This window comes from Fusarium redolens (genome assembly GCF_020744475.1).
Source record: "Fusarium redolens strain MPI-CAGE-AT-0023 chromosome Unknown BKA55scaffold_11, whole genome shotgun sequence".
In the NCBI taxonomy this organism is placed as follows: Eukaryota; Fungi; Ascomycota; class Sordariomycetes; order Hypocreales; family Nectriaceae; genus Fusarium; species Fusarium redolens.
The window spans coordinates 92111-110679 of NW_025763674.1; the positions used below are offsets into that span (position 1 = coordinate 92111).

At 47.7% G+C, this 18569-nt stretch overlaps 6 protein-coding genes across 6 annotated transcripts; 1 reads left to right on the forward strand and 5 right to left on the reverse strand.

The window, feature by feature from the left end:
* Positions 1–267: 267 nt before the first annotated feature.
* BKA55DRAFT_691857 (uncharacterized protein) lies at positions 268–1134 on the reverse strand (the record flags this gene model as incomplete). Its single annotated transcript, XM_046199682.1, has 1 exon — positions 268–1134. The coding sequence occupies one exon, from the start codon at positions 1132–1134 to the stop codon at positions 268–270; it is 867 nt and encodes a 288-aa protein (XP_046047268.1).
* Positions 1135–3001: 1867 nt separating this feature from the next.
* On the forward strand, positions 3002–4273 carry BKA55DRAFT_73527 (acetyltransferase). Its single transcript, XM_046201294.1, has 2 exons — positions 3002–3782; positions 3834–4273. Exons 1-2 carry the CDS (start codon positions 3196–3198, stop codon positions 3931–3933), a joined length of 687 nt encoding a protein of 228 aa, XP_046047269.1. The 5' UTR covers positions 3002–3195; the 3' UTR covers positions 3934–4273.
* Positions 3988–5112, reverse strand: BKA55DRAFT_540963 (NADP-dependent oxidoreductase domain-containing protein; the record flags this gene model as incomplete). Its single annotated transcript, XM_046190322.1, has 3 exons — positions 3988–4567; positions 4618–4956; positions 5003–5112. 3 exons carry the CDS (start codon positions 5110–5112, stop codon positions 3988–3990), a joined length of 1029 nt encoding a protein of 342 aa, XP_046047270.1.
* Positions 5113–5596: 484 nt separating this feature from the next.
* BKA55DRAFT_516608 (P-loop containing nucleoside triphosphate hydrolase protein) lies at positions 5597–7687 on the reverse strand (the record flags this gene model as incomplete). The annotated part of the gene is made up of 5 exons (XM_046188098.1): positions 5597–5861; positions 5915–6299; positions 6376–6773; positions 6827–7302; positions 7367–7687. 5 exons carry the CDS (start codon positions 7685–7687, stop codon positions 5597–5599), a joined length of 1845 nt encoding a protein of 614 aa, XP_046047271.1.
* Positions 7688–8356: 669 nt separating this feature from the next.
* BKA55DRAFT_516168 (inositol oxygenase) lies at positions 8357–9283 on the reverse strand (the record flags this gene model as incomplete). The annotated part of the gene is made up of 1 exon (XM_046188066.1): positions 8357–9283. One exon carries the CDS (start codon positions 9281–9283, stop codon positions 8357–8359), a length of 927 nt encoding a protein of 308 aa, XP_046047272.1.
* A 7724-nt stretch (positions 9284–17007) lies between these two features.
* Positions 17008–18280, reverse strand: BKA55DRAFT_73783 (uncharacterized protein). The gene is made up of 2 exons (XM_046201375.1): positions 17119–18280; positions 17008–17049 (listed from the first exon to the last, which is right to left on the reverse strand). The coding sequence occupies exon 1, from the start codon at positions 17886–17888 to the stop codon at positions 17238–17240; it is 651 nt and encodes a 216-aa protein (XP_046047273.1). The 5' UTR covers positions 17889–18280; the 3' UTR covers positions 17008–17049; positions 17119–17237.
* Positions 18281–18569: the final 289 nt, after the last annotated feature.

Genomic DNA, 18569 nt, shown 5'->3' on the forward strand with positions numbered 1-18569 from the left:
TAAAGATCCATGGGTGGATGAGATGGCCGAAGGTGCTTATGTCAACTTTATCAATTCACTGATTATGATCGAATTACTTCATTCTACTGTCGTTCAATCTTCCTCATGTTCAATTATGTTTCATTCATGGTATGTTCAAAGTAACTAATGCCAATCATACTTAGTTATGGTTAAATAAACTTCAACAACTCCTTGCAGTGCAGCATGGATGTCAGCTGTGCCAGCTCCTCAACGCCTTACTTCAAATCTTCAAATCCATCATATCATTCAGTTTTCCAAATTTGTTAAACATCCGTTTCTCTCACATTTCCTGGATCGGCCGAATACTCCAACACCACAATACTGTGGTTGTCCAACCCGAGCGGGAATCCCCAGATCATCACGAAGGAAGTCCACCAACGACGTATCAATCGAGGATGAAAATGCGGCAAGGACCAGCATCATATTCGACTCGGGATGAGGTAGGTTGTGAATATCAGCAACAATAACTACCTCCCTGATCGTTTTGATCGACGCCAGTTCCCGCGCCCAATCCAAGCTTTCATGACGAGTTGTATATAATAGCCGAAAGTCAGATACCGTCAAGCTCTGCGGGCCGTCCCATGGTCCTCGTGGCCGAGCGCCTTCAATGACAAGTGTCAACTTATCCAAGCTTTGCAAACTTCGCAGAGAACGACACACAGAAGACCAGTCATATGAATCTGGTTCCATGGCATTTGTTGGACTGCGCTTGTAGAGGCTGATCTCTCGGACTAAGTCTCTAGTGCGTGGCGTCTTATCAGTGAGGAAGGGCACCAAGGCCTCGAGATCTTCTCCAAAATGGAAAGCATGCTTTGTGTACAGATAATGAGATGCTTCCTCTCGGATTTTCCTGTTGATATGCATAATTGCAGTGTGCATGGATCGGCGGGGATGGGGGTCGGCGCAATATGTCGTTTCATATGACTTCTTTGCGATAGTTCGCTCCATTATATGGTATGCTGAGCGTTGGCTCTTCGAACGACGCGCCTCGTATTCACATTTCGACTGATTTCGGATTGAAATATCTTTCGTCCCACCGTTGTCGAGAAGATAATCGTATATTAGCATGCGAATCTCGGGAGGGATTCGCAAGAGCATGGGTTCTTCGGCCATGATGGTTGAGTTGCGTCGCAATACTTGAAAGAAGGAGGAAGATGTTGAAGTGATTCTACAATGTCTTTCGACTGAGGAATTCGTTTTGAACGCCGATGGCTCGGTGATGTCAGTCTTAGTGATTGTACTAATCGATGGTGTCGACAATCACTAACACGGTGACGGACAATGACGGACAACACGACGGATCTCACGTCAGAAGCCGCTACCTGCAATGCCTACAAAGATAACAAAGACAATACGATACTATCGCCCAGCGGCAGTGCACCAGGTATTTATGTCTGCAAACTGATCAGCAAGTCGAAGGGGTCCGTCCATCAAGGTGCCCACTCCCCGGGCCTTGACGTCCAACCCCAAGGTCGGCTTTGTCAAACCAATAAGTACAAATTCAAGCCATTAAACCAAATCTCAACACAAATTTGAAGCGACTCATGCCCGGTCACTTTGCCGTCGGTGTGGCAACCTTCCCCGTCCTTGCTCTTCGGCCACCTTGTTTTCGTGGGGTAGTTCTTGATAAGGCAAGGTCAAGGTCCTGATTATGCTCCCAACCTTACTCATTGGTTCAAGTGCCAGCTAGAACTCAACTTTTTCAGCTTCTTGTATTGAATGCTGCTAAAGTCGAAGCCGTCGACGATTTTTGTAATAAATTGCAGAGATTCAGCCATCCACTAACATAGAGGGTGGGTGTAAGACTCTTCAAACAAGAGAACTGTCCGTTGTCTTGCGGACTGTGACCCTAGAGATCGCATCAAGACCCCCACCACTAACACGCATCGCGGACCCAGAACTGCGAATGACGAGATTGAACTAAAGAAGCAATTTTCTCAACTTTTTACAGGCTGAATCGCGTACAGATAAAAGTCCGACAAGGGGACAGGCTCCAAGGAATATCGGTACTTTTACCGCTTTGTTGGACGCACGCGATCCAACGCTGTACCCGAGAGATGTTTCTTTGTCTTTGAGTTCAGCTAGTCACAAGGTTGTCCAGAAAGAATGGCAATGATCTCATGGTCGCTGGACTATCAACCTCTTTGTAGTCATGAACAATTCAACAAGCACAGCGATGTCATAGTTTGTGAACATAGTTCGTTGGAGAACCTCGTCCGGGAAGCTTCTCGACATTGAGCTAGGCGTAGTTGTACAGTCCACGCTTCTTCGGAATGCGCGGTTCGAAACATAGAATCGTGGACTGGACTACAAGCCTCTCATGTCGTTTTCTCGAGGCAATCACTTAGACTGTCTCCCGTCGTTGTTAAACCGCGAAATGATAACTTATCATGGAACAAATACCGAGTCATGCATGTTGGGCTAAGGATGCCGGCAAATGCACTTCCTGTTGCGATAACGGGCTATGGACTTGGCGATGTAAGAGAGGGAAAAGCCAACTTTCCCATTAGTCGTTTTATCTATGATTTTAAAGCAAATAAGGATACAATAGCCGCGGGAATTCGTATGAGTGAGGCTTTTGGCCGCCAGCGAGGGCGATGAGGCACTAACAACGATCCATGTTTCTGGGGTCAAGAAGTACCACGCCTCGCACGGCTATCACAAACTGAAAAAGTCCGTGATAAGTCGGGATGTCCATTCAGCCATTCTTGATGGGTTGAGCCATCCCATACGGCTATCATAGCACCATCTACGTGCGGAAGAAGGTGATGTTGATTGAAGAACATATTTAAGTGATCCCAGAGGACGAGCTTACCATATCATCGATGCTTGGGGTCCCCGGATTGTCTCCAGGACTCATTATCAATCAGAGTTTAGAGCGATACGATGCTTGCAAGTTCCTGGAGTATTTCTTGAGAATCTCGGTCGAAACAGCGGGCATTTGAAGGTATAAATGGCCTTTTCTTCTAGAAGCTCACATGGAACCTTCAAGGATTGCGATCCTTGCTAGCGTAGCATGTCTTACGTGTTATCAACCCTGAAACATCACACACTGCTGTCATCTGAATAAGCAAATTTGTTGTTTTACACACGACCTTTCTCTTGAAGCCATACAGTGCCCTTTTTTTTCAGGCGTCATCTGAGCTTTCGGTATTTAAGGGGTAAATAATCGAAATGGCGAACCAGTTCTCTTTCCGCGACGCTTCCGCATCATTTAATGATGCTCAGTTCATGGCTGATGCAATGGACTCGACGATACCTCACCTTGTTGCCATGGGAAACTCTGGTCAATGGGGAACCGAGCCCCTTTCTAGAAAGGAGTCGTTCATTCAGAAGATGCATGATGCTGTCTCGAAGTCAGAGCAGTTCTGTAAAACAGGGACTGGTGACCCGGAGAGAATATTTATCGCCGAGGTTGAAGACGATCAAACCACCTCAGAATCCACTGCAAATGAAAACCTCTCCCGCCGCGTGGACGAGAATGGAAAAGTCTTTGTGTCTGTTGGTTTCGTCAAGATTGTCGAAGAACAGTTCGTGAGTTATCTGAAAGAGACCGAGAGTTTGAAAGCCCAGGTCGGAGCTGCGTTGAAAAAGGGCAAGTTTGTTTTCCTCCAATACCTCGTCACTGATCATCGAGTTGGTGATAAACGTCGAGGTGCTGGGGCTGCTCTCCTTCAGAAAGTCAAGGAATATACTCTTGAGCGTGGTTGGAAGACAATTTGGCTTGATTGCTGGGATGGAGGTAATGGGCAGTTGGTGCAGTATGTTCCCAGAAGGACACCCTCAACTCGGTTCATTTTTAATGGTTACAGATACTACGTTGATCAAGGATTTCATATTATGGGGAGCTTTGGGAATGATCATGATGGGACTTCGTGGAATGGTAAACTTTTCCGCATGGACTTGGCCTAGAAACTGCTACCGAAGCAAGCATCACATAGCCAATACTGCTATCTCTGTGGATACTCACTTCTCCAGTGGAGCTGTATCAACAAAGCAGCCGAAGAAGGAGTCCCGTCCTCCTGCAACTCCAGCCTCAACTGCTAATTTCCTCAACTCTTGATTCTCCTCCTTACTCAGCTTCACCTTTGCGGCTCCCACGTTCTCTTCGAGATACTTGATCTTCTTCGTTCCAGGGATAACAAACAGTTTCGGACTCTGCTCCAAGATCCAGGCCAGGACGAGCTGTGAGGATGTATATCCCTTGCTCTTGGCCAACTCATTGAACTCGTCCACAATCTCTAGGTTCTTTTTGAAATTGTCACCTTTGAACCGCGTCAAGCGCCTTCGGGTATCTGTCTCTTCAAAATCATCGACAGAGCGGAAACGACCGGTCAAGATACCACGGCCAAGGGGTGAGTAGGCGAACACCGCTACGTCCAGCTCTTCGCAAGCCTTGAGAAGGTTTGTTCCTGAAGGACCTTCGATGTCAAGTGTCCAGGGGTTGTACTCGACTTGCACTGCTGAGATGGGATGGACGGCGTGGGCGCGGCGGAGAGTGGTGGACGAGATCTCTGAGAGGCCCAAGTACTTGACCTTTCCCTCACTGCGTGGGTGTAAGTCCTGCTTAGCTTAGTTCATGATGGAATGACTTACTCAACCAATTGCTTCATGGCCTCAACAGTCTTCTCAATAGGCACAGCCTCGTTTGCACGATGCATATAGTACAGATCGATGTGTTCAACCCCAAGCCTCTTCAAGCTGCTCTCAATACTCTTTCTCACATGTTCAGGTGATGAATCAGTAACGATTCCCTTGTCACCTGCCCTCAGTCCAAACTTGGTCGCAAGGAAGATATCCTGACGACGTTCGGGATGAAGCTTGAACCATTTGCCTACAACATCTTCACTGTCGCCGTAGACATCAGCTGTGTCCCAGTTAGTGCAGCCAAGTTCCCAGGCGCGATCAAGGAGTTTGAGACGTTCTTCGTTGGATCTGGGGATATTAGTGAGGTGAAACGGTGTGAAGAGGTGGTGCATACGTAGCTGCTCCGTATGCGACGCTGATGCCCATAAGACCGAGACCAATGGATGGGATCTTGGGGCCATTCTTGGTGAGCTGTCGAAGAGGGAGTTGAACTGGAGGAGCCATGATGATGTAGTTGTCAAAGGTGAAAGTATTGGCAGTTGAAGGAGATATTGGTAGGATGCAAGTGGCTTGGTTTATACGAAGAACATCTTCACAAACACAGGTAAACTCTCCTCCTTTTATACAAGTTCAATGCCTCCTCCTCATCATATCAACCGCCCTATCCGAGTCCAGGTTACGACATTATTTCCTGTGCCTTCTTGATATTCGGTTACATCAGTGTATGAAACGGGGTTAGCTTTCCACGGATCTGATCCAGGCACCTCCTCATCTCCACATTTGCGGCCGAAAGACTGCTTGTCTCCGAAACTTTAAACCATCCTGCATGAATGACTAAGACAGCCTCGGTCTCGGGGAATATCTTGTTCACCGTGAGACTCGTATCAGTGTAAGCCAACCAATAGCAATCAAGTCAAAGAGAACAAAGAATCCTGAATTCAGATCAAGGTATCAAAAACCACAAAAACGCTGTATTACACTAGTCCCTCTATTTTGTCTTGCGCCTCGCCTTGAATGTCTTGAGCGGATCTCGCTTCCTTGAGCCAACCTTAAATCCGCGACCCTTCTTACCCTTGTGGCCCTTGCGGTCTTTTCTGAGTGCCACAAAGCCAATGTCGCCTGTCAAGGCTTGCTTGCCATCCTTGGGTAAGAGATACTCTGGGATATGCTTCAGGTGAGCTTGTTGTCTAGCAGTTCGAAGTTCACCGTCGTGGCGAAGATGGGTGAGTTCCGTAGGGTTCTCCTCGAAGTATCTGGCAGCTGTTAGTACAGTCTGGATATGATGCATTATTGTGTATATGCTTACCGCTTCAGCTTCTCACTCTTCAACAGCTCCTGTCGCAACTCTCTTGTTCGGGCCTCTCGGATAGCAACCTTGGTAACGGCACGTAGAGCATCGTTCATTCGGTACCGGAAAGGGTCCACTTGCTTCATGTTGAAGTTGTAAGGCTTCACCTCTTTCCCTCGCTTGGCTTGCTGTCTAATGATCTTGGCCATCACCTTCTCGTCGTTCTCTGAAGCTGGAGTGGATGTAGGCATGTGCTTTCGGTATAGATCTTTGGGGACGACAAATGACAGAGCCATACCAGTCTGGCCAGCTCGCGCTGTACGTCCTATTCTATGTGTGTAGGCTGATGCTGTTGTGGGGAGATCGAAGTTGATGACTGCCGAAACCTTCTTGAAATCAACACCTATAAACGTTGTTAGTGCATGTCCTATGCTTGGGTAACTCTCTGCCATATAAATAACAGCGCCGGGCAAACATACCTCTTGATACACCGTACTCTTTATCACCGCCCTTGGATTTCTTAGCCTTCTTCTTCGGTCGCTTTGCTTCTGTCTCCGCATCATCTCCGTCGCCCTGCTTCTCGGCATCCTCAGTCTCGCCTTCAACAGGTTCCTCGTCATCTCCCATCATCTCATTCTTCTCATCAGCGGCAATGATGATATCGTAAACGTGTTTGTTGAACTCCTCAACAACATGAACTCGTGAGTTCAGAGGAAGTTCAGAGTTCAAAATACAACTTCGAATACCGAACTGCTCAAAGAAGAGCTTGAGACGGTAGCATCGGTCGATGTCGCTAACAAAGATAATGCACTTGCCCTTGATCAACTTGAGCTTGAAGATAACGTAAGCAAGAAGGAACTTCTCGTCTTCACCACACCTAATAATATGTTAGCAACTGGTCTCTTGTATCTGAATATCGGTAGGACATACTTGGCCACAAATTGGGTGATACCCTCGCCTTCAGCCTCCTTCTCCTTGAGATCCAACAATGTCGGGTCACGTCGGAAGATCCCCTTGAGTGTGTCGACCTCATCTGTAAGAGTAGCGCTCATCATCATGACTTGAACACCCTTGGGGACTGATCGCGACAAGTTCTCCAGATCCTCACTGTAACCGTAGGAAAGAACAAGGTCGGCTTCGTCTAAAATAAGATGTGTGAGTTTGTCGATCGAGAGTGCTGAAGAGTTGATATTGTGCCAGGCAGTCGCAGGGGTCGAGATAACGATGTCGGGGGAGTTTGAGAGAAGGGCGCGCTGGACAGCGTTGGACACCTTGTCGGTCAACTTGACTGTGTTGATATCCTTTGCGCAGAACGAAGCAAATTGTTCGATGGCCTTGAAGACCTGGTCGGCAAGCTCGCGGGTCGGAACGAGGATAAGGGCGGTTGTGAAAGCAGTAGAGTCGGTCTAAACACATAGTTGTTAGCAAAGCCTTCAAGAATTTGATATCTCGGGAATCGGGGTGACATACAGCTTTGCGCTTCAGAATGCTAGATAGCAAAGGCAGAACATATGCCGCCGTCTTTCCAGAACCACAGTCAGCCTTGGCCAAAACATCTTGTCCATTGAGGGCCAAAGGAATCGCCTTCCTCTGCACAAGAGTTGGCTTTGCAAACTTCTGCTGAGCGATAGCTTGTAGCAGTCTAGGATCAAGACCGAGATCGACGAAGGAAGTCTCTTCCTCTTGTTTTTGCGCAGGCTTCGTAGACTTTTCAACTTCGGTAGTAGCAGGCTTTTCGTCAGCGACGACCTCTTCTGTCTGATCGCGCTTTCGCTTCGTTAAGGACCCCATTGTATAAGTTTGTTGTTGTGTGGTGTTGGTGTATGTCGAAGAAAGACGGCGATTTCTCGACTGCCCAGAGATAATCTTTCGCTGCTGGGTAACTTTTCCTCCAAATTTCCAGCGGGCTGAGGGGCAGCTACGCGGCGGATGATTACCTGATTGGCTGATCAGCTCTCAAGCTAGCGCTTTCGGGATTAGCCTCGTAAATTGAAGAAAATCGTTCAGAGTTCGAACTTTTTTTCTTCTTATCGTGCTTATCAATACATGCACCCCAAAACTTTGTCTAACCTTGTTTGGCTGGGAAGAGCTTCACGTTGTTGTTCTTTTCATGCTACTATCACTGTTGCGAAATCATACACAGTGTAGGCACATGCCTCCACAATTCCAAATAATGGTACCCAGCTGCTTCCTGTTTCTGTCCTGAAGTACTTGTCGCTGCCTCCTTCGAGCAGAGACAAGTGTCAATCTAAGTCAACTTCATTACATGTCGAAGTCGACTTCACTTCAATTACTTTAACGGAGAGAGATAAAAGTCAGGTTGGTTCATCAATAGCAAGTATAGTTATCATTCGCTCAATTCATTATATCCCATATCCCATAATTCCAGGCTAACAAAATCCCAAAGAAAACATCGTCTATATCCCAATTTTATCGATTCTTTTTTGCTTTATTCCCCCTTTACCACTTAATGACAGGGTTTGGGAAGTACTCGCTGATGAGCTCCATGTAGTAAGGCTTGAGCTTCTCAGCATCAGGCACACCGTCGCTCTTGGAGTACAAGTCATAGGGGTTGAAGGCATTGACAGCCTTGAGCATCTCATGGTCCTTGTCACACATGAGGTGTCGGTAAGCTCCCTCGCGGTGCCAGGGGTAGAAGGAGTGGTAGCGGATCATGGCAAGAGCCTCGTCAGGGAGAGTAGACTGGTCCTTGACGACGTGGTAGAGGTACTCGTCGTGACCCCATGAGAGCATGACGTTGTCGAGACCACAGTTGGGAGAGTAGATACCGTACTTGGTGTTGAAGTCGGGGTTGGTGGCATCGGGGTTACCCTCAACAAAGGTCTCAGGGTAGATGATCTTGTCGGAGAAAGCACAGCCAACAGGGAACGTGTCACCAACAACGTCCCACTGACCCTGGGTCTCAAGCTCGGGGAAGAAGAGCATAAGCTTGCCAAGGTCGTGGATGAGACCAGTCAACTGCATCCATCGAGGCTTGCCGTCGCGGCGAATAGCCTCAGCAGATTGAAGAAGATGCTGGATCTGAGAGAGGGAAGTATCAGGGTCAGACTCATCAACAAGAGTGTTGAGCTTCTCCATGGCCTCCCAGATAGTCATCTCGGCACGAGGACGGGAGGCATTGTAGAAGCGGTTGCGGGCAGCGAGGTTGTAGGCAACCGTCTGCTTGTGGTGCTGCTCGCGGTAGAAGTTCTTGACACGGTCCGTGGCATCGGCGTATTGGCGGAAGGTGTTCTTGTCCTTCTCTTTGTCGAACTTGGATGTCTCGTCATACTTGATCACGTTGACATCGTCGATCTTGTCAGAGAGAACCTCGAGGGCTTGGCCATCGTGGCTGGAGAAGTCGTCAATGACAGCGCCGGGGGCCATTGTGTGATGTGTGTAAGTGAAGTGATGGAGGTAGAGAGAAGAGTCTTGTATTGTTCTTGATGGTTGAGTTGTAGTTGAGAGAGCGGGAGAGATGATGAGCTTGGAGAATCAAATTCCAAAGTCGCGAGAAGGAAGGTCTTATGTAGTAGTTGATGTCAAGACCATCCGCCCTTAGAAGTCAACCTCATATCGAGAAGTTTTCGCTTTGCCCGCCCGCGCACACTATCAACGGATCCTTCCCCTTCTTTTTCCCCGCATATCAAACTTGAGGTCGGGTACATGACCAATCTGCGTCATCTGAGTGGGTGTTTTTGCTCTACAATTCTCGTCGAGTTTTCGAGACTTGGTCGAGATCTGGAGAATGGTGGAACTCTGCGGCCAGAGTTTCTAAGTTGAGAGAGACATATGGGGTTAGATCCGCCGGAGGCACGCCACTGTGAACCCTGACTTCTCAGATTCTCAACCATTTACAGTTAGATCCGCCGGCTATAACTGTTTTCAACCTCTGAAGAGGCACCAAGGATAGCATCACGGGCGGAGGCAGTGGAGATGTTGTCGACTTTTACCTCAAAATGCCACGTTAATTCATCTTGCTAATTTCTTTCTACGTCACGCGGGGGATTGACCGGGAAGATCGCCGGATCTCAAGACCCTTCGCAAACTCGGAGATTCTCGTTCAAAATGTTCTAGACGCAGCTATCGCTTAGATCCCTAGGGCTTCATCTTGCTTGGTAGCATGAGGATTGTAGCTGGACCCTGAATTAGACAAATACGGCGATACAGCCTCACATGATCAGTATCAGCAGATCTGGTACTTAAGGCAGAGCAAGACAGGGCCGCAATCTAGAAGGTTGTCCCTGACAATAGAAGCTTTGAAAGCTGCTTCAATATTAACTCCTCGCTTGAGGAATTGCATTTTAGTTCGCGGAATATATCCACTATCTAACACCTATCAGCATTATAGGATTGGAACTGCTGGTGCTTCTTCCACAGACTTCCCCATACGTGCGTCTTGATCTAGATTCCTATAAAAGAAATAGCAAGCATGAGCGCTGTTTCCAATATGGACCATATTTAGATTTCCCCAAAGTTGCTAAACTTCCCCGCGACTTAACTCATACTGTTCCAAGGATGGAAGTCTTCGTCGTGGGAGATCAACTCAAAGTCGGCGTTTGGCTCCTGGTTCCTCGCCCTCGTGGTAATTTTGTCCGAGAGGGCTAAGAATTTAAGCGTCATACAGCGCATACGAGATCTTGGATTCCGCGCTAAAATTACTGGTCCCTGAGTTTATTTGGTTAGTTCCGGAGAGCTTGACTTTGAAGGATTGCCTTTTCAAGTAAGACTCCCCGATTATTCGGTCATTGTGCAGCTGCTACAAACCGTTGATCATCAGCCTCATTCTTCTCTCTTGTCAGCTGATCAGGCATTGGGAGTCAAGGATCCCAAGGAAACTCTTATATCAGATCATTCAGCAGAAATAATCCGAATAATTTACCCTCTTGTACACCTGCTCTAGGACTCTTAAGGGGGCGAGATATTGACGAGTTTTAGTTTCATGTTAGGGCAAGAGAAGTGTTTTAACACAATCACCTCTTCAATCACCAATAGCGATCACACATATCCAGTGCAACTCCCATGCTCTTGTATCAGTCTTTAATGACCAGGCTCCTCTTTTTCGACCTCGACTTCTGGTCGTCGCGTTGCCGATGCCATCGGCAGTGGCTTAACCTATACCCTTCTGTTTGGGTCTCAATGTTGTAGGCAACGCCTCCTGTATTTCCAACTGACAGTTAAAAGGGATAATAAGTATCTTCTGGCGTATGTAGTATACATTATAAATATATAATATAGTGTGCCCAAATTGGTTCATGCCTCCGATGCCATGTATTTGGAATGGCATCGGAAGGTTCGCTCACCATCTATGGGAATAACATCCATACCTGCCATTGCTTGAAATAAAGGCCAGAGTAACTATAAGAGGCACCAAAGCCATATCTGATTCATATAATGGCAGGGCGGATGAATAGAGTTTACATATATCCATAGGAGAATAAACTCTCTATATAATAACATAAGTTCTTGTGCTCCGGGCCTGGTCCAACGTATGGATAACGAGAACTATTGTAGTTACCCTGTAGACAAACTTCATAGAACAAGTGCGTCGCCATCGCGTAATATTAAACTTGAAACTTAACTTCTCCTTTCTAAATCTCCGATGGACATTCTACTTTCAACAAGCAGTATAGTCCTTCACAAGGAAGACAGAAAAGACCATTCAAGATGAAAGTAGAAGTGCGCTGTACTGGTATAGGAGCAAGGCTCGAACGGGAGTTGAAAAGAAACAATGCGTAGTATATGTTCAATTAAAACTATACACAAGACAAAGCTTCAAATATAAAATGGTAAAGCTTAGTTAGAAGTGTTAGACATCAAGCCCTGTTGAAAATGAGTGTATGACTTTTATAGGTTGAGGTGTCTGCTCAGTCCAACCTCCCCAGAACATCATGCCCTCAAACAAAAGTCAAAGAACAATAAGATTCAGAGTATTTGCATTCAGTTCTAGTAGAACGTTTACATGAAAGCAGTGACTGTGCCTTCATCTCATGAAATTAGTCTGATTTCTAGATAATATCAATGAGTGACTGTGGAGTCTCTGTCGAGAATTTCAACTTTCAAGAATGTGGGCATGCATCGCCTCCCCAACTATTCAAGGAGAACCTCCAAGCCATTAGTAACCGAAAGCGAATTAAAGCAGGTTCGGAACACTGTATGTTACACTCTATCACGCTCTTGGCTTCTCACCATGCCTCGTCCCGTGTCAGAAATCACAGACGTTGGTGCTGCCCATCACGTCCTTCTGCATATGACTCAGAAATTGGTTCACTCTGGGTCAGTCATGCAAGAAATGATCAAGACGTGTGATGTGCAGCATGGATCAAGTCTATCACCATTACAGGCCATGTCTTCTGACAGGGAAGCAAGTCGATGGCAATCAGATATCCTTGTCTACAACATAAGCCTCGTTAGCAAGATGTCAAAGCGCAACATAGCCCACAATGCATGAAACATGGCTGTATTCAACAACGACTAGTTTCGATGCAAGACCCCGAAATCGGTTATCGTCAACCGAGCTCGACAGGCCGGGTTCCCCGCCGACATCTCGAGCCGGTCCAGACATCGGGGACGTCCGGACCTCGGAGAGCCACTATATCCACCGCGGCAGTTGTAACTACAAGTTAAACTCCCAAGGTGACATTCAGGGCTGTTTATGTTCCGTGCGATGATTTTTCGTGAAACTTTGATCGTCTACTACGTAGTAGTAGAGTCGCAAACAAGGACTCGATCGATGATGGAACTTCGGACGATCAAAGAATCAACTACCGGTTGCGGACCAAGGGAGGTTGGTTCGCCTGGCGAGATAGTGTCATCTCAGATCGATTTGAACCAAAGCAACTAATGCAGGTGACAAGTTTGATATCAGGGGTTTTCAGAGGCCGAAACTCCAAACACCAACTCTAAAATACCTTGAATCCCTACCAGGACCCAGGGATCCCTGCAGGTTCGGTCATTGCTTTTCCGGCAGCACAGACGTCAGCCGAAGTTGGTACAAAGGCATGAGGAATAATCAAAATTAAAGACTTGAGGGTAAGGCTGCACTTGACAAAGCACGAGGTGTCCAAGCGTAAGGACTGACCGTTTAGTGCTCAATGGTATTTTGTCCCTGGAAATAGCAACAGAAACAATACTAAAAGACCAGTTGAAGACCCAGCACCCTTGTTGCTGATCGTGGCAAGTCAAAGCCTATGGTTGGTTCAGCCTTGGAAACTCGAATCAGCATCCCATACCCTGTCAATGGCAGCAGCGGCATATCCGTTTAGTAATTACTACATTGAAGCAGACAAGCATCCGTGAATGTAGATCATCAAGGTTAAGCTTGCTGTCGAGATCCCTGAGTCTTTGATGAAGAGCCCGAGAGTATGTATGTACCCTTGACTTCAACCGGGTACCGCGCCCATTGAGATTATGATTCGTCGGTCCGTGATCGTCAAGGCGCTCCATTCCGTATGCTTGATACTCGGTTCAGGAGATGAGGCCTCTTCCTCTCCCAACAGGTCCTTAAATTCACTCAATTGCTAAGCGACAGCGGGCACTGGACAGCCTGGTTTATCTCTTTTTGAATGTCTGCATATTCAACCGTGGGTCCGATATGTCACCCTGTCCGATGCATTGCACCAACCAGAGACTTGACTGGTGACACAAGCCGCGGCGATTCACTACGGCTAGATTCGAGGAGACTGGCTTAGCGACGAATATAACTCATCGCGACGACCTCCTTTTTCCATGTGACTGGTGTGGAGAGGACTTTGCGCTTTGACAATCGAGGCCCACTTGCTATGTCGTTGACTTATATCCGTATTTGTTTCACCCATGAGATGGGAATAAGCTGTTCTTTAGTGTAACTGCCGAATAAAGGATGCATTGCGGCGCTTAGACGTGATCCAAAATGAACGCCTCAAGGAAAACTGCATCCGACAATACCATGCACCAGTGCTTGGCCTGGTCTGGGCCATCTGCTATCAAGGGCATTAAGCTTGATGCCGCCTGGCTACTTTTGGCTTGGCCATATTCACAAATCAGACTACCTGAAAATGGCCCAGATCTGGATCTTGCCAGGTAGTCTCTTCAAATTGCCTAATAGAGTCAGATCTGCTAAGGAGATCGCAAAAAAAACAACAACAACAACAACTGCTAGAATGAGTGTGATTGAAGGTGGCACCTGCAACGAATAGCCAGATACAAGATACCGGTTAACATGCTGGAGTTTGCATGCCGCCCTGGCTGTCTAGCACTGAGGAAAACTGTTTATTGGTGTGGCACTGCGTCACGAAGACACTCTTTAAACGTATGTAGTAGTCTGCAGCGACCAAAAATCACATGCATGTGCAAGTCACAGCCACTTGGCATCGTACTTCTATGATCAAGTACCCAGAGAGTCTCTGGGGTGGAATTGCACGTAACGGTTTGTTGACAATGGCTAGCCGGGTAGCGCAGATCAGGAAACCCTCCTTGCAGGGGAATCGTCATTGCTATGTTGGGATACTTTTGGCTGGAGTCAGATCATTCCACCTTGCAAGCAACTTCCTTGCAAAACTGTATTGGAATATCCACATTCGTGAACGGTCGCATGTGTAGTGTTGGTCGAGGATGGCTGGCTGAACCCGTACCCAAAACGGCGTCCAGGCTCAGAAGATGGGTGGTGATCAGATCAAGCCTCTCATCGTCCTGTGGCGCGAGCTGCATGTGCATCTCACGGTGCAGCCTCTTGCTGAGGGTGTGGTGTCAAAGACATCGAGCCTACGCAAGAGATGACAGGTGCCATTTTACAACCAGGGCACGGTTGTTAGCACAACACTCACCAGTCAGCCCATCAAAACCTTGTCGAGGAGGGGTCATCGTTACGCCAATCCCCTGTGCGTAGGGACAGCCAGGAACCACCCTCTTCAGGAACGTCTCGAACTGTGGATGGCACATTGGGAGAGAATTTTGAGGTCCACGCCCAGTCTGCCTCGAGCACGAGATCCGTGCGCACATCCAGGTGCAAGTCTTGTTGTCTCTCTCCGCACTCACGGGAATATCTACCCTCGGAGATAGCTCGATGCTCCTTAATAAACTGGGGTCTTGATAATTCCACAAGCCTAGCTTGAGATTGATGGAAAGAGAGGACACGTTTTCTCTAGTAGATGCAAGCTGACTGGACACAATTGCGGAGATGTGATGGCCGGATCTTCTTGGGATGGCAGCATAGTAAGAAATCGCTTATGTCTGCAGAAGAGGCTACGAAAGAAAAGCCCCCTCACTGGAGAATTAGTCACAATGTTGTCCTTGCGATAAACACTTTGCGGGCTCCCTACAGGCTGCAGGGGTTGAAAATGCATTGTGCATTATAGATCACATGCCGGTGCCTCTAATTGGAGGGCTTTACAGCTAAGTGGCAAGTATAATACATTAAGAGATACCTATCTTAAGACCTCCTGCAATAAATCAGGATATCTCAAAAGATGGGTATAGCCTCTTAGAAACCCAGTTGCTGCCTTTATACGGTACCGGATCACAATAGTACATTTCCAACCCCTACAGCCTGCACCTTGAGGACCTCTCCCGGCCGGGAAACTCGGACCCGCCAGGTAATCCATGCCAGCGCTACGGAGAATATCTGTACAATGAGATGTCGCAATAACGATATGAATGATCTTGGCTTTGAACCAGTTCCAGTCCGGTCCCCTGGAGCTATTGCTAAATGCAATCCAGGGTCGGTTTCATGTCCAGAACAGCCACATAGCGTGGATGCCACGGGCGTTGTCGTGCACAGGCAGATGGGCTTGCGAACTTTGTCTTCCCCAAGAGTTGTAGAGTGTAGCCTAGTGTAGGTTCAACTAAACCGTTGTCGATTGCCTCTCCGATGCTTTGCGGATCATTTCCCCGTCAACTCAGCCTGGCTTGACGTTGCATTCTGGAGCGGGGTTGGGGGGGAGTAGGAGCTTAGCCCGACAGTGGCAGAGCGAATACCTATTGTATAGTATTCGTAGTTGATGGAGGGATCGCTGAAGCGGCATCACATAGCCGTATTCTCCAGTGTAAAGTTCGCTCGGTGGTGGTTGCTCGTCAAGCTAAGGAAATTGATGCTCTTGGTTTAGTTTCCCACGATTAGCTGAGACTAAAGTATAATTAGCGGCTCCTTCATCTTAGGTTACCAGTTAACTCTCTCCGTCGGCGCCCTCCGATTCTAGTTTGTGATGTTCTGATGAAAGATTTCTCTCCACTTGCGGAGCAAAAGCAACAGCTAGCCATCCACTAACAATATCTGTCTATTCCCGAAAGAGGATAGAAATATTTGTGGGCGCCTGTCGATCCGGGAACACGAAGTGGGCTTGGGACCAGGAGGCCGGTTAGCCTATCATCAATTGCTTCATCTCAGTGTAAAGTACTTACCTCGAAAGTCTGGTAATGCATACACAGTATCGGACAGTAGCACTGGAAACAGATACTGCAGAGCTGTGCCTAAGAAAGCAAAAGCAAAAGCAGACCAACTTCCGAGGAGAACTTCATTGCTTCAACGGGAAAAGCTTGATGATGTTGCACTCGCTTACCTTACTCCGTAAAAGATGGGGGTGGTCAGCCCATCTAACTTATGGCTACCTGAAATGCAAGAGCCACCAGAAAAACAAACCAATTGCCTGTTTATCGCATTCACTCGTTTCTTCTCGAGACCTCACGTCTTCCTCTTGACTGTTGTATTCCTTTAAGGTCCTCCCGCCGCTTTTCAAGGTGACGAGTGTCCAAGTTTTAAAGGCTCATGAGGAGTGCGTGCGTAATCTGCCAGGGATTTGTTGGCCAAATAGAGAGACATGCGACGCTTTGTTGATAAAGTGAAACGGAGCTCGAGGGGCTGTAGCGGAGGTTCAACGGTCGCCCAGTTTCCAGGAACTTGGCGAACCTTGAATTCTGTGCCTCACTGAGGACGCAAGGTCTCGACTCAAAAGCGCCAAAAGCGCCACCAACCATCAACCTTGATCCTCATTATGCATGTAACTATGAATCTGGCATCGAGGCTCCGACGCGCGAAGCAGTCAGTTATCAGGATCGGCAGGACTGAGTATAGCACTTGAAGATACGCCTAAATAATGGTAGTTGCATCAGGAACCAAATTGTGCCGTCGACTAGTATGTATGTATTCATTTCTACATACGCACCTGGTGGACATTCGACTGTAATGTTATGTTAGACCCCATCAGCTTGACGATAATGAACCCCGCAGATGCCTCATTGAGTCTCACCTCAATCGTTGCGCGCAACTGAGCCACAGGCTTGTTTTGCGTCATGCTAAACGTGTGTTAAGTTAATTTGAATCTGATCCCTCAGTTCATCGCTGCCGTCGGAAAGCTTGTTGATCATCTCACCCACTGGTTCGTTGCTCTGTATCAGCTAAAAAGAAATGTTCACATCCTGCTGGTATTGAAGTTCTTGACCAGTTTGGTCTGAGCTTAGTCCCTTGTCTAGCTCCAAAGTTTGCCCATCTCGGATGCAGGAAGACATGGGCCGGGCGGCCTGGGGTCCATGTAGCTTGCCAAGAGTCAAGCTTTCTTTCCGATGCAGTATTGCGTTCGTTCGTGAGTCTTCGGCCGAGTTGTTGTGACCTAACAATCAGGCCGGTTGGGCTCGGCCGTTGTCGGCTTGCTATGCAAGGCAACATTCTTCCATTATCGCCATGAAAGTATTGCATAAGCAGCGATCGTCTTTTAGGCCAGTTGGCGTGATTGAGTGAGTCTAGATCAGCCATACCCAGCAAATGGCTCACGATGCTGGGCCGCCGCTTCTTTAAACAGAGGTTAGAACAACCCCCGGAATTCACCGTTTCCTCCCAGTTTGATAAGTGCCACACCAGCTGGAGAGTAGGTATTGCCACACCAAGACTTGAACTTTGGAGGCTTTCCTTTCCAATTTGAATTAGGTTTGCCAGGCCCAGAATATGCAGATAATGTGGCTCCTGATGGTGGCCGAAACTATTGGGACCTGGCCAAGTCTCGTCTGGAGGAGATACTAGCATCTCTTCCAGGAGTATGAGAATTCAAACGCCACCGTGCCTGCTTCCAGGTACAACGGTTTGCAGATATCCGTACTTAGTTCAAACCCCATTCAATCCAGGACGAACGAGACGGATGGCGGAGTCTTGGGCACATCACATCTTGTGCCCCCGTTAGCCTTGGGACTTGGTTGATGTTATTATTACGCGAAGGCGTCCAAGGCAATGCACATTATCCGGATCTGTAGGAAGCTGGTGCAGACTCGGCATCTCTGAGGAGACATGGACTAAGAGCACCATCCGAGAGGAGTCCGGACCAATAAGATGGAAATCATCTGAGGGCTTGAGGGGCTTGTTACTGGCCCTATCATGCCGCAGAAGCAATGGCAGGCGTTGTCTAAAGCTCTTCCACTTTGATCGAAAGTCTATTTTCCCCTCACGGCCTTGCCTGGATTATGCCGTCCTCTGCTTGGGCACTAACCAGGCGTGCTGGTTTAATGTGGCTGGACTGGGGTGAGAGCTGCCGTGCATATTTGATGGACCCGGTTCCCTGGAGGAGTGTTGAGTACAACGTGCTGTTTCGTAAGACGTAGTAGTAACGAAGTTCAGATCATACCTATCATATATTGAGTGAACCCCCCCTCTTTGAGTCGCCGTTCCGTTATCCTCTAGATCTTTGGTCTCTTTGTGTCAATACGGAAAACA